The sequence below is a fragment of the Macaca mulatta genome, chromosome 13 (assembly GCF_049350105.2).
Source record: "Macaca mulatta isolate MMU2019108-1 chromosome 13, T2T-MMU8v2.0, whole genome shotgun sequence".
Taxonomy (NCBI): domain Eukaryota; kingdom Metazoa; phylum Chordata; class Mammalia; order Primates; family Cercopithecidae; genus Macaca; species Macaca mulatta.
In genome coordinates, this window is record NC_133418.1 from 95,718,373 (window position 1) to 95,733,186 (window position 14,814).

Below are 14,814 nucleotides of genomic sequence, written 5' to 3' on the forward strand. Positions count from 1 at the left end.
GTGATTAAAATCCAGCCCTGCCCCAGAGGCACTGCTGCCAATGGTGTGGTGGTGTGTGCACAGGCATCTCCATGGGGTGTAGAGAGAACCACAGTGGAGGTTTACACAAGGTGCTGCTGTGGAGGCCGGGGAAAGGCACTGCGCCCAGCTGAGCTTGTGAATGGCTCCTGCCAGGAGATGGGCACCTGGGTTAAGTTCGAAGGCCCTAAGCATTGTCTACAAAGAAGCGGGTGGCCAGAGCCTGCAGTGAGCACAAGAAGTTGGTACTGCTGATGAGAAGTCGGGCAAAGCTGGCCTGGGGCAGCCGAGGCTGGAGGCAGCAAGGCCAGGTCCTGGGGCTTCAGTGTTACCCCCAAATGCCTCTTAGTCCCCCTGGTGACAACGTGAGGTTGGAAGTGAGAGAAACGGCCTGGAGGTGGGGAGAGCCGATGGAAGGGAGTCACTGTCACTCAGGCCAGGGTCAAAAGGACTAAGCCAGGACAGGGTTAGGTGCAGGGGACAGGCCCAGAGGTGTTCAGGAGCTGGGATCAGCGTAAGTTGAGGACTGAGTGAATGTGGAGTCGGGGACAACGCAGAGACTACATCCACACTCTGGCGTGGGCTGAGGAAGCGAGGACAAGGAGCGCAGCCACTCTCCCACGTGCATGGCTGAGGACGGGCAAGGCTAGGGCAGCAGCGAGAGGCCCTGATCAGGGGGCCTCTGGGCGCTGGTGCTGAGTGACCATGGTGTCTAGCGGGTGGGTGGCTGGAGCGGATGGGAGCGTGGGAGGCCACTGCAGTGCCACAAGAAGAACGTGGATTATGGGGTTTGTGCTGGGGAGGGGGACAGCATCCTCAGTGTTGTCACAAAATGGAGACAGACGATGGCACAACCCAGCTCTGAGAGGTCTGTCGGGGGACTCAGTGAGAGCCCATGGGTGGTCTGCCCCAGGCAGAGGCACCAGCACTTAGCCCAGCCCACCCCCTCTCTCTCCCTGACTTCTCCCCTCCTTCATCCCTCTCTCCCCCTCCAGCCCACCTGCCTTCCTACCTGTCTAGGACCAGCATCCTTCTCAGTCTGCAGTCCTGCCCCCACCTCCTCCCCACCCACTACCACACACACACAGATTGCATACAACACCATTTGTCAAGCATAGCCCATTGCTCCTGATGGCAGTCCTCACACAGCTCACCTGCTCTTCAGACATAACCGACAAGAGGCCCCAGGTCCCAGCTGGAGCCAGCTGACCTGGACCACAGCCGTTCCTGATGGTCTCTACCAATGGCACTCATTTCCTTACCTGGGGCACCAGCGTGTGCAGCCAGATAACACCATCATTCAACTCCACAAATAGCCATGGAGCCCTACTGTGTGCAGGGCACTGAGCCATAGAGCCCCTACTATGTGCAGGGCAGTGAGCCATGGAGCCCCAACTGTGTGCAGGGCACTGAGCCATGGAGCCCCAACTGTGTGCAGGGCACTGAGCCATGGAGCCCCTACTGTGTGCAGGGCACTGAGCCATACAGCCCCTACTGTGTGCAGGGCACTGAGCCATGGAGCCCCTACTGTGTGCAGGGCACTGAGCCATGGAGCCCCTACTGTGTGCAGGGCACTGAGCCATACAGCCCCTACTGTGTGCAGGGCACTGAGCCATGGAGCCCCTACTGTGTGCAGGGCACTGAGCCATGGAGCCCCTACTGTGTGCAGGGCACTGAGCCATACAGCCCTAACTGTGTGCAGGGCACTGAGCCATGGAGCCCCTACTGTGTGCAGGGCACTGAGCCATACAGCCCCTACTGTGTGCAGGGCACTGAGCCATGGAGCCCCTACTGTGTGCAGGGCACTGAGCCATGGAGCCCCTACTGTGTGCAGGGCACTGAGCCATACAGCCCTAACTGTGTGCAGGGCACTGAGCCATGGAGCCCCTACTGTGTGCAGGGCACTGAGCCATACAGCCCCTACTGTGTGCAGGGCACTGAGCCATGGAGCCCCTACTGTGTGCAGGGCACTGAGCCATACAGCCCCTACTGTGTGCAGGGCACTGAGCTATGGAGCCCCTACTGTGTGCAAGACACTGAGCTATGGAGCCCCTACTGTGTGCAGGGCACTGAGCCATACAGCCCTGTGTGCAGGGCACTGAGCCATGGAGCCTCTACTGTGTGCAGGGCACTGAGCCATACAGCCCTAACTGTGTGCAGGGCACTAAACCATAAAGCCCCTACTGTGTGCAGGGACTGAGCCATGAAGCCCGGCTATGTGCAGGGCACTGAGCCATACAGCCCCTACTGTGTGCAGGGCACTGAGCCATGAAGCCCGGCTGTGTGCAGGGCACTGAGCCATACAGCCCCTACTGTGTGCAGGGCACTGAGCCATGAAGTCCTACCGTACATCAGGCACTGAGCCATAACACTCCTGCTGTGTGCCAGGCACTGAACCATGGAGCCCTACTGTGTTCCAGGCACTGACTAGACTGGTAGAAAAGGCCTGAGACTCTGGAGCCTCATAGTCTCTAGAAAGACCACAGGACAGAAAAGTTTAATAACAGTCCACAATGCCAATCAAGCTCTAGACAATAGTAGGAGAGATGTCACAGGCATGATTAATTGCCAAAGTAATTGTATGGATAGCCATCGCTGTAAAGGGCACAGACCAGGGAATGTCAGAGATGGAGGAATTAGGCAAAGATGGATGGGCTGCAGGCAGAATTAAGTTTGAGTTCAACCTCCACCACCAATGCTCCATGTGACTTAGAAAGTTGTCTTCCCTCCTCTCCAGAGGCTCCATCTGCAGAGCGAGAAGTTATGGAGAGAGGTCACTGAAGTCCCTGCAAGCTCAGGTGTTTCGAGGCACTTAGGGCTACACTGGCCAGGAAGGTGCTGAGGGAGAAACAGAGCATGAATCTTGCTCATTGACACCACAAGAGTGGAACCTGGGCCGGCCCCACTGAAAAGCATCTGCCTCCACAATTGAGCCCTTCAACCCTGACCCCTATCTGGATAATACAACTATATACTATATAACACTATATACCTGATCAGAAATCTCCCGCTGTCCAATCTCCATCCACACTCACACGCATCATGTGTTATCACAATAACCCTGCAGGGTGGGTAGGACAGACCTCACCATCCTGATTTCACACATGAGGAAACTGAGAAACAGGAGAGAAAAGGACCTTGCCCAGGATCCCATGGGGAGTTAAAGGCAGAGCCCACAGCAAGGTGCTGCTCTCCCGCTCCTCCAGAGGGTGTGCCAGAAAGGAATGGGGCGCTTCCGTTTTTCTGAGTGGGAGTCCGCTCTCTCCCCCAGGATCCCCCATGTGGGTGTGGACACTGTGGTTGTGCTACACACCAGCTGTGCTCTCATTTCAGGATCCGGCAGGCAGTCACTTTGATTTGCTGCTAATTCTTTATTTAAAAAAGATTCACAACTCAATTACATCAGGTAACAATGGCTCGCAGTCAATAATACAAAACACAAACCCAATAAACATCTATTCTGACCAGGGGACATGGATTTAGATGAGGAAAAACAAAAAAATTACAGCATCAGCTCGTTGAGAGCAGTATCTGGTAATTTCCAGTAAATTGGAATCACTGTGAGTCATTTTCCCCACTTGAGTGGCAGGTATATTAATTTCTTGTTGTTTCTCAACCATCAAAAATAAATTGTTTACAAGGGATGGGGAGAAAGCTTCGAAGAGGCAGGCTGAGGCTATTATCGTAGCATGAGTTTGTGTAACGTGATTCACAGGGTGCAGGAGAAGTGCTAAGGCTTCAGAAGTGCTAAGGCTGCCCTGTGCTTTACACAGAAGTGGGCTCTGGGTGAAACTAAACAGCCTTGACCCCAAGGCCCCTTGGCCATGCCCTGGCTCACCCACTTGGTCCCCTTCTGCATCCCAGAAGTCACCCCCGGAGAAGGAGTGGACAGGCTCACCCATGGGGGCACAGGATGACAGCAGCTGCCATTTGTCACTCACTGGCTATCCTCTGGGCTCTGAAGTAGGTCCCTTATAAGCATCATCTCGTTTAATTCTCATAACAGCCCTCCAAGGTAGGTATTATTATCCCCTTTTTATACATGAGGAATCTGGGCTCAGAGAGGGTAAATAACCTACCCAAGGTCACACAGCTAGTGAGTAACACTGGCAGGGTCAGGACCAGGGAGAGGTAAGCAAAGCACCTTGGGCAGAAAATTTAAGGAGGTGCTTCCTCTCAGGGTCAATAGAGTGCAAGGTCCTCCCTGGGAGGGAGGCACCTCGCTGGGCTCAGCCTACTCCTGGCCCTGAGTGGCAGAGCTGGGATTTGGATCCAGGTCTGTCTGCATTCAAGCCCTTGCTTTTCTACCTGTGGCACATCCCACTCCGAAGGCAATCAGCCCTGTAGTAGCAACTAGAAGCTTCCAGAGCAGTGAAGCTCTAATGGTGGAATTTTAGGCTTCAGGGGACTGATGAGGGAGCTACTCCTTCTAGGACCCCTGCAATAAATTCAGGCAGGCAGCTGCCTGCTCCCCCTGACTTTAAGCCAGCCTCTCATCTGGGTTGGAAATGTGGGGCTGAGGCCACTACCCAGGAAAGTACAACCCAGCCACGGACACCTGCTCGCCAAGCTCTACTGTCTGCTTTGGAATCTAGAAAGCTGACCCCAGCCCCGGTCTCGCCCTGTGCTTTGCATGGGTTTGCAGTCTTCTCAGATTCGTTTTGTATGCCCATGAGAGCAGGGGTTCTTGTCTTCATTTTCTTCCTCAGTAGTGGAAGTTGAGGCTCTGAGACATGGACCATGTTGCCTCAGGTCACACAGTCAAAAGAACAGGGACAAGAACCAGCAGATGACTTGGAGCCCAGGGCTTTTTCCATCCCAGCTCACCATCAAGAACTAGGTCAAGACATAGATGGGGCTGGCTTTCAAAGGTGGTTGAGGGGAGCAGGGTGGGAAAAATAGCAAAGAAGGCTTAGGAAGGGTAAAAGGAGTCAGGAACAAACAATGTCTAAAATATAATAAATTGGCTAAATTTAAACATACGAAAGAGTCCAGAATGATTCATAATGCATGGTTGATGCAAATGACTATGCAAATGATGCCAAAAGGAATGGGCAGCATGATGCTTACCACTCAGCCACAGCAGGAGTGGGGAGGTTGAGGACTTCGTCTTGGGCAGAAGTTTTCCAAGCAAACCACATCTTCAGGTGGAGATGACTTTTTTATGCAGCCTGACCAGGCCCCAGAAACCTGGGGAAGCGAGCAGGTCAGAGTTGGGGCCCATCCACACTGCTGTCCCCAGACGACAGGAAGCCGCCACATTGTCCCCTACCCAGGTTCACTGAGCTAAATAATGCTGCCTCCTCTTACCTTTCACCAATAAGCTTTCCTTTTTCTCAGCCTTTTAATTATCGTTATCACCTTGTCCATTTCTAATGGATCAGGAGGGAGTGTTTGGCTGAGGGTCTGGGAATTCGGAGGGGCGAATAGCTTCTCACACCCCTCTCTTTGTGCTTCCCAGCAGCACACTGGGGAGGAAATGACCTCTAAGAGGGGATGTGCAAGGGTTTGGACCGTAGCCAGCCACTGACTGGCTGTGTGGCCTCAGATGAGTTACTTAGTGCCTCTGAGCCTCCGTTTCCTCATTTGTCAAGTGAGATTAATAACATTTGTTGTTTATGGCTATCGGGTGATGCCGTGTGCCTGTGAGCATGCGTCGTGCCTAGCACATTGGAGGATGCTGGTAATCAGCCCACAGCCCTCTCCAGACCTACAGCCCTCAGCTTCCCACTCCATCCACCTGCCGCAGCCAGACATACCAGAGGCTCCCTGCTTCTTCACTTCCGTTCACACTAGCGCCAATTCCCACCACCTCTTTCTGTTTGTTTCAGAGCCCTACCCATCTGCAAGCTCCACATGAAGCCAACATCAGCCTTCCTCACCCCATCCCCACGCCCCAGAACCACCTGTTGCAGTCCCCCATCTCCCTCCTGGCCCTAAGCACCTGACAACCCTTACTTTGGCCAGAGATTCGCAGCTTCCCCGGGGCTTTCACCCATGAGCTCCTTTCGTTGGACTATTGTGTTATTTGGAATGAAAACGATTCTTCTCTTACTAGGGAAGGGGCTGGGGCTCAGAGAGGGCACAGGGGCAGGAAATGGCCCCATCTGATCAGGGAGCCCCGGAGCCCTCCACTTCGCCTCCTGAACGTAGCCACCCTATGGGGAGACTTCTCTTTTCATCATGAAGATCATCTCCCCAGTTTCTTTGTGAGCTCTTGAAGAGCCTGGAGCTGTCTCAGGTCCACAAAGCCTTACACCCCTCCCAACATTCGATAAACTCCCATCAGTGCCCAGGCACCCACCAGGACAGTGGGCACTAGACTCTCCATTTGCATTTCATGAAGTCCTCAGTTCCTTGCCTGCCATGTTCGCAAAAAGCCTGTGCAGAAGGGCCGTGGGCTCTGCCTTGCGAGAGCTCTGGGAGCCCCTCACACACTGGGAAGAAGGGACATTTCCTGGAGCTGTAGATAAAGGAGCTACCGTGCGTGCACATGGGCAAAACTGCCTTGCATCTCTTCCTGGTTTTTCGTAAAAGACCTTGGATCTGAATACACATGGATGTGAAAGTCTCCTGAGTCCTGTACCCTGGCAGCTGGTCTCTGGGGACCCATTTGTTAGCTGGTGCGCTAGCTGTCTTCAAGACGTGCCGCTCTTCTGATATACTTCAGAAGAGAGTTCTTTTTTTCCCCATCCTTGCTTGACTTCATTGCCGCAGCCTAAGAGGCAGCAGAAATCATCTCCCATCCCCACGCTCTGTTTTTATTTTCATCCTGATGGGTTGTTTGTTGTCTGCACACACATTGCTCCAGAAGGAGTTACTGGCGGGATGGGAATAGACAGTCGGCTCATACACACTGCTTTCCTCAATCATTCTGTGTGGAACCTCCTTGTTTCCAGACCCCATGGAGAGACTTTACAACTTTGTACCAAGTCAATTATGGCTACTACCATCATTAATAATAATAATAATAATTAAGTAATACTTATTGAGTGCTTATTAGCCACAATTCTAAGACCACATGTCTTAATTTCTTTAATCCTCATAACACATGTAGGCTAGGAGGCAAGTTCACTTATTATCCCCATATTATAGATGAGGAATAGGGAAGTTACTTGTCTAAGGTCACATGAGTCCATTGATCTGGGACAAGGAGAGAAAACCATAAAGAGGAAATCCTAGGTATTCAGAAAGTCATCACCCCAATATGCCACATTCATATAGTCTTCTCTTTCTCTGCTGTTTCCCTCTCTCTCTCCCCTTTTTCTCTCCCTTCTTCCCTCTCTCCTCCCTGCCCTTTTCCTCTCTTTCTCTCTTGCACCCTTTACTAGTCTTTAACCTTCCTAGTTCTGTGACTGAGGTAACTCCCTCTCCCTCCCTAAACTTGACCATCCTCTCCTGAAGACGCGGAGAGGAATCCCTTTCTGCAGGGACTGATATGGGGGAGAACCCTCAGACCATGACGGGGATGTGCTCAGCCCACTGGAAGCTGCTGGGTTGGCAGGAATGGGGAGAGTCTTCATACCACAGCGGGCGCCAACGTTCTTTGTCCCATTACAGCATCTCAGGCTACGGAGCTGCTGGCGGGAAAGGCGGGAAGAACACCATGATGCGGTCCCACGGCGTGTCTGTGCTGGGCATCTTCAACCTGGAGAAAGACGACACGCTGTACATCCTGGTTGGGCAGCAGGGAGAGGACGCCTGCCCCAGTGTAAGTGCCCAGAGCAGGGGTTTCTCATCTGCACTCTCTCAGGCTCCGGGGAGGCCTCTTGGAGGCACCAGCACTCAACACCCTCCTCTTGGAAGTTCATACCAGGAGAATGAGACAGCAAAGAGTAATTAAACAGCAGTTATGCAAACTCCCAGCACCCCAGTGGTTCACCTCTTGCCTATGCTGGGGGGAGGCAGGACCTGGCAGGGCTGGCCATCCTAGCAGGAACTCAGCACCCTGCAGGGTGAATCTTCTGGTTGGGTCAGGCCCCACCCTCCCTCACCTGAATCACAGCTTTTGCTTGGGAAAAGGGGCTGAGGCATGTTCTAGCACCCAGGAGCCCCGGATCCTTCTCCAGAAACTTATATGAGAGCATCCTTGGCAGAGAGATGTGGGAAGAGGGGCTCCCGAGAAAGCAGTTTACTTCCACAAAATAAATTCAGGGCTCCTAAGAGCCAGGCTCTGGACCAGGAGCTGAGGAAGCATGAAAAGTAGAGTTCAGCCTTTCCCTTCTGCCCCTTCGGGGTTAAGGCGAAACGATAGGAGCAGGCTTAGCTAGTGCAACCTTTTGCATAAAAAATATCTCAACTCCAACTTTTATTTAGCAACTATAATTGGGACTTTCCAACCTAATATAATATATTAAGCCATTAAATTGCAGGCTGCTGTAATTTTCACAGGAATTTATTGAGTGCTAATGTAATTCTTTCATCTAAGCAGAAAGATTGCATTATCTTCTGCAACGGACTTTCACTTGATTGGACTGTAATCAGTTATGTCTTTTCACAGGACCGCGTCTTTTTAAAAAATTCAATTGAAATCTAGTTGTTCCTCGGGGTTGCTGCACTTTATTATTTTTATTAATCAACCTACTAGCTTTCAAACGTTGTGGACGCACAGGAAGTTCCCAAGCAGGCGGGAGGAGGCGATTCTCGGCCAGGGACAGAGGGCAGCTCCCTCTGCTGGTCGGGCAAGGCATAGCGGGGGCCTGTGGGGAGAGTAACTTGTCTTCCCTGTGGCTTCACACCTCCACCCCTGAGCAGGCATTTGGAAAGGGAGGAAAATGGCCCTTGTCAGGCACTACCTCCATCTCCAGTTCTCCCTAGGCAGAAAAAATGGTGTCTAGACACAATTCTCAAGAGAATGAAGGGGACTCTAAGAATTAAACTGCAGGGGCTGGGTGCAGTGGCTCATACCTGTAATCCCAGCACATTGGAAGGCCAAAGCGGGAGGATCACTTGAGGTCAGAAGTTCAAGACCAGCCTGGCCAACACAGTGAAACCATGTATACACTTAAAATACAAAAATTAGCCAAGCTAGTGGCGCACACCTGTAGTCTCAGCTACTTGGGAGGCTGAGGCACAAGAATCACTTGAACCCGGGAGGCAGAGGTTGCAGTGAGTCAAGATCATACCACTGCACTCTAGCCTGGGCAACAGAGCAAGACTCTGTCACAAAAATAAATAATAAAAAAAAATAATTAAACTGCCGGATGTGGCAGCTTTGCTGGTTCAACTGTACATCTATGGGGGCAGTGGGGAGTTGCCCTTCTATGTACCTGGCCATGCTGGAGCTCCTGTGCTGGAAATGGGCTCCAGCTCCTGCTAGAATCCTCCTCCCCACCCTTAACTGCAACACATGTGCCCACACACAGCCCTCAGCCCTTTTCTTCTCCAGTTCCTTCCAAACCTCCCCTGGTGGCATGAGTCTAAATCAGGCTTTCTCAACAGTGGCATTATTGGCATTTTGGAGCAGGTAATTCTTTGTGGCTAGAGGCGGGAGTCTGTCCTGTGTATTACAGGATGTTTAGCAGCATCCTTATCCTCTGCTCACTTGGCGCCAGTAACAGCCCCCAGAAATGACAATCACAAAAGCCTCCAGACATTTCCAAATGTCCCCTAGGCCGCCGAGTCTGTTCTAAATGTTAAATCCCACCATTACCATCCCCTGCAAGACAGATATTATGAAGAGCCAGCCCACAATCCAGACAGCACTCAATTCATTCAAATGTATTTAACCAATATTTATTGAGCACCTACTTTGTGCCATCCCTGTTACAGGAACTTGGGATATATTGGTGAACAAAAGAAAAATCTTAGCTTTCAAGGAACTGACATTTGAGGAGAGGGAAGGGGGAATATCTGGGGAAACAGTGACCCCAGCAAAGGCCACATCCCAGAGGTTCGTCGATGCTCAAGGAACACTCAGGCTAGAGGAGAGGGAGCAAAAGGAAGGGTAGGTAAGAGATGAGGCAGAGGTAATAGGACTGGATCAGGCCACTTTAAGACATGTTGGAGCCATAGGAGGGTTTTGAGGCAAATGGTGACATAATGTGGTATGTGTATTAAAAAGCTCACTCTGGCTGCAATGTGAAGAATCTACCATTGAAGAATCTATGGACACAGGGGAAGGGTCAAGACAGTGAATTCGAAGGCTATGGCATTAATCCTGGCAAGAGATGATGATGGCTTAGACTAGGATTGTAACAGTGGAGGGGATGAAAAGTGGTTGAATCCTGGGCGTAATTTCAAAGTCAAATCCAAAAGGATTTTCTGCCAGATTGAATGAGAAATTAAGAGAAAGAAAAGAGTCAAGGATGACTCCAAAAGTTGTGCCTGAGCCACTGGAAGAAGGGAGCTGCCATCACGTAACTTAGGGAACACTGTGGAAGGAGCAAATTTGGGGGTAAGATCAGGAGTTCAATATCAGACATGCTGAGTTGTAGAGGCCTGGTAGACAGCCACAGGCAGACAGGTAGATGATGGGAACCAGGCCACCGGAGTTCAGGAGAGAGGTCCAGGCTGGGGATATAAATAGATATAAATATGGGAGAAATTAGCATAAAGTTGAGACAGGATGAGATTGCCTAGGATGCAGTACAGATAGAGAAGAGAGCAAGGACTGAACTTAAGGGACCCTCAACATTTAGAGGTCAGGAAAAGAAGAGGAACCAGCAAAGGGGGACGAAAAAGAGGAACCAGGGAGGTAGGAGAGGATACAAGAGGATGGGGAGTCCTGGAAGTCAAGTGAGGAAAGGGCAGCAGCTCCTCCGAACGCTGCTACTGGTCCAGCAAGAGCCTTGACCGCTTCCCATCCCCACCTGATCTAAAGGAGACACCAGAAGCAGGGGCGGGGTGATGAGCATGGGTCCAGGCTCTAACTACAGGAAAGCCCATCCTCAAACCCCACTGCTCTCTCCTCCCTATCACAGCAATCTCCAGATCTGTTCACGAGGGGAGGGCATCCCATAGGTCCCACTGCTGCCCACCAGCCAAGAGAGGAGATGGAGCAGAGGCTGAGGGGGTGGACCTTCTTAGCACCGCTGGTTCAGACTGGGCAGCCCCTCCATCTCCAGATGAGGAGACAAGTCCAGGGAGGCGGGGTGCCTCACCTAGTATAGCCCAGCAAATCTCTGGCAGAGGCGTCAAGAACCCAGACTGAGCAGGGTGTGATGGCTCATGCCTATAATCCCACACTTTGAGAATACTGAGTCAGGAGAATCACTTAGTTAGAAACTAGCCCGGGCAACATAGCAATACCCTGTCTCAAAAAAATAAATAAATAAATTAGTCGAGCATGGTAGTTCGTACCTGTACTCCCAGCTACTCAGGAGGCTGAGGCAAGAGAACTACTTGAAGCCAGGAGTCAGAGACCAGTCTGGGCAACATAGCAAGACCCTGTCTCTAAAAAAAAGAAAAAAGAAAAATTAGTCAAGCCTGGTAGCTTGTGCCTGTAGTCCCAGCTACTCCAGAGACTAAGGCAGGATGATTACTTGAGCCCAGGAGTTCATGGCTACAGTGAGCTATGATCCTGCCACTGCACTCCAGCCTGGGTGACAGAGTGAGACCCTGTCTCCAAAAAAAAAAAAAAAGAACCCAGACTGGACCCCGAATCCTGCAGTCTGCCCAGCTGACAGCTCATCCCCAAGGCCAACCCTCAGGGCACATTCCTTGCAACTCATGCCTGTGCCAGGTGGCAGTGAGCAGGCTCCTCCCAGGAGTCTCCCCCCAGGCCAGGACATAGCTGCACATACGTACGGGAAATGCCAGCTCTCTACAACAGCAATTCAGAGCCTTCCACCCACACTAAATCCACTCTAAGAAATATCAAATTATTTCCATCATTAAATCCAAAACGCCATGGAACAAATTGCTTCTCGGCTATTTATCTGGAAATTTCTGTAGTACTCATTGCCGGCACCCCTGAGTGCTTTAGCCTAAGAAGTGGCTCAAGAAGAATGGCTGCATCCACTGGCTGGTTATGAAGCAGCATCGATGGAAATGTGATGTTTTACTGGCTTTTTTTCTATTAAGTGAAAGAAAAGTTACTTTCCTCCGAGGTCAGGCTGATGTTTGAAGAATTCGTCTGAGCTATGGTGGCCAACAAGCAGGCGTGGCTGTTTTTGAAGCACCATCCTCCTTCTTCAGGGATTCCAGGATTCTGTTACAGAAATCTCCAGCACAATCTTGAGGGCTCTCTCATACCTTAGCCCCAACCAGGAGCATAGGTGGGCCCAGAAGTGAATCTAAATTAAAACAGCAGCTGTCTGGGCACAGTGGCTCACACCTGTAATCCCAGCACTTTGGGAGGCCAAGGCGGGCGGATCACCTGAGGTCAAGCGTTCAAGACCAGCCTGGCCAACATGGCAAAACCCCTCCTCTACTAAAAATACAAAAATTAGCGGGACATGGTGGTGCGTACCTGTAGTCACAGCTGCTCAGGAGGCTAAGACACCAGAATTGTTTGAACCCGGGAGGCAGAAGTTGCAGTGGGCCGAGATCGTGCCATTGCATGGAGTAAGACTCTGTCTCAAAAAACAGATAAGAATAGCAGCCATTTACTCAGTTCCCACTGTACATGAGGCGCTCCACTAGACGCCTTACTTGTGCTACCCTCAGTAAATGCCACGATGACCTGTGTTGTCTTTATTCCCAGCCACACTGGAGGATGAGAGATCAAGGGCCCCTGTCACGGTTTCCCGGGGTGGGTGGAGAATCCAGACTACCTGATTGCAGGGCTCACTCTACAAGGCAAGCAGAGGGCTGTGCCAGGGATTCCGGAGGGAAGAAATGGAACATTAGCTAGGAGGAATGAGATGTCCAAAAAGGAGAACTGATTTTCCCAGAGAAGAACTGGGAATAAAACTTGAGTCTGGCCTTTGTGGTTTTTTTCTCTCCTCCTGATGCTTCAGAGCTGTGACTTCTCAGAAAACCTCGATGGCTCTCAGTGAGAGAATGGCTGTCGTAGAGAATGAAGTCCACTCCTCGCAGTGCCTTCAAGGCCTCTAGCCACGATCAGACTGTTCAGTTCAATTGTCTCTACCCACCTAATTTACACTCCCTCCAGCCCCATCTCACCACATAGGACTTCCCCATTCTTTCTCAGATCTCTTCACCCCACAGGATGGAAACAGGTCATCCTGGACAATCTCTCTGTCCTGATAGACTTCTGGACCAAAGAGACCCTTGTGCTTTTCCCCCACACACCCCATTCACCCACTTCCCTCTGGGCTCATGCCATTCTTTGTTCTTGCAATGACATAACTTTGCCCTACTCTCTGTGAAAAACAAACAAACAAACAAACAGCAACAAAAAAAACCTCCCTATCCTTCAAGGCTCAACTAAAAGTCGCCTCCTACAGGCAGTCTTCACAGCAATAAAACCTTGCTCTCTTGCTCCCAGTTTCTCCTAAGCCATTTATTGTCTAAGCCATCCTTGTGGTCCTTCCCCAACACTGCCCAGAGGGACAGTTATTAGTGTATTTTTCTGCCTCCTAAACTCAACTGTAAGTTTTTTTGAGAGAGAGTCAGATCCTGTTTTTAAGCCTAGAAGTTCTGTCTGCTGCAAAGTGGAGAACTCCGGTTTGGCCACAAACCTAACGTGCTTTTTGTTTCTACAGACAAACCAGTTAATCCAGAAAGTCTGCATTGGAGAGAACAATGTGATAGAAGAAGAAATCCGTGTGAACAGAAGCGTGCATGAGTGGGCAGGAGGAGGAGGAGGAGGGGGTGGAGCCACCTACGTATTTAAGGTAAGGTCTACACCGCCAGATTTCCACCAGGTTTCTGTGAATCTGCGATGTTAGAGCCTCATGACAGCCCTGGGACAGAAACACCTCAGATGCTCTTATCCCCATTTAAAGATGAGCAGGGTCAGGTGCAGTGGCTCATTCCTGCAGTCCTAGCATTTTGGGAGGCCGAGGCAGGAGGATCGCTTGAGGTCAGGAATTCGTGATCAGCTTGGACAACATAGCAAAACCTTGTCTCTACCAAAAAAAAATTTAAAAATTAGTCACTTGTGGTGGCTTACACCTGTAGTCCTAGCTACTTGGGAGGCTGAGGCAGGAGGATCGCTTGAGTCCAGGAGTTCAAGGCTACAATGAGCTGTGATCACGCCACAGCACTCCAGCCTGAGCAACAGAGCAAGACCCTGTCTCTAAAACCAATAAAAGAATTAAAAAATAAAAACGAGCAGACTGAGATCCAGAGCGATATAGATTCTGTCTGTCCAGGAAAGGGTAGACTCTTCTCTTACTGATACAGCAGCCCAATTTCACCATGCACAGCCTTTGCCATCCTACTTTCAGAGGGTCCTACTGTGCCCTCCTGGACCAGCTCTCTGTCCTAAGGTAGATTTTTCTGACATCATCACAGCCAGGCCAGAAACTGAAGACCGAGGCCACCTGCTAGGTCCTCCCACAGGACTGTGATGCTGAGGGCTTAATCTTGAATCTTTGGGGGCCAGAGTCAGAGACCCCTAAGAATGAGGGAGAGAGAGTACAGAGAGACCTGCTTCTAATCACCAGCATCCAGACCTCTGAGGCCAGTCTGAGGAGCTTCAGGAAAGGAGCTGGAGGAAGCAGAGGAAGCAGCCTCTAAGATCAACCCGCACCTCCTGGTATATATATTTTGCTTTTGGTGTATAGGTTTTGCTTCTCTGGTTGAACCCTGACTGATAGAGAAGCTTGTGGAGTTGATGGGCTATTGTAACAAGGGTTCAGAGTCCGCAAACCACCTCAGACCACTGAGAGGTCACCAGGTCACCCCACTGCCCAGCAAACCCTCAGTCAGGCTGAGTTAACCAGG

At 51.0% G+C, this 14,814-nt stretch overlaps 1 protein-coding gene across 1 annotated transcript in view; it reads left to right on the forward strand.

The window, feature by feature from the left end:
• ALK (ALK receptor tyrosine kinase) overlaps nucleotides 1-14,814 on the forward strand; it is a 754,225-nt gene that overhangs the window by 690,092 nt on the left and 49,319 nt on the right. The window contains exons 13-14 of the mRNA XM_015112031.3: nucleotides 7,579-7,729; nucleotides 13,629-13,760. Coding sequence (XP_014967517.3) covers nucleotides 7,579-7,729; nucleotides 13,629-13,760 — 283 coding nt within the window. The remainder of the gene's footprint in view (nucleotides 1-7,578; nucleotides 7,730-13,628; nucleotides 13,761-14,814) is intronic.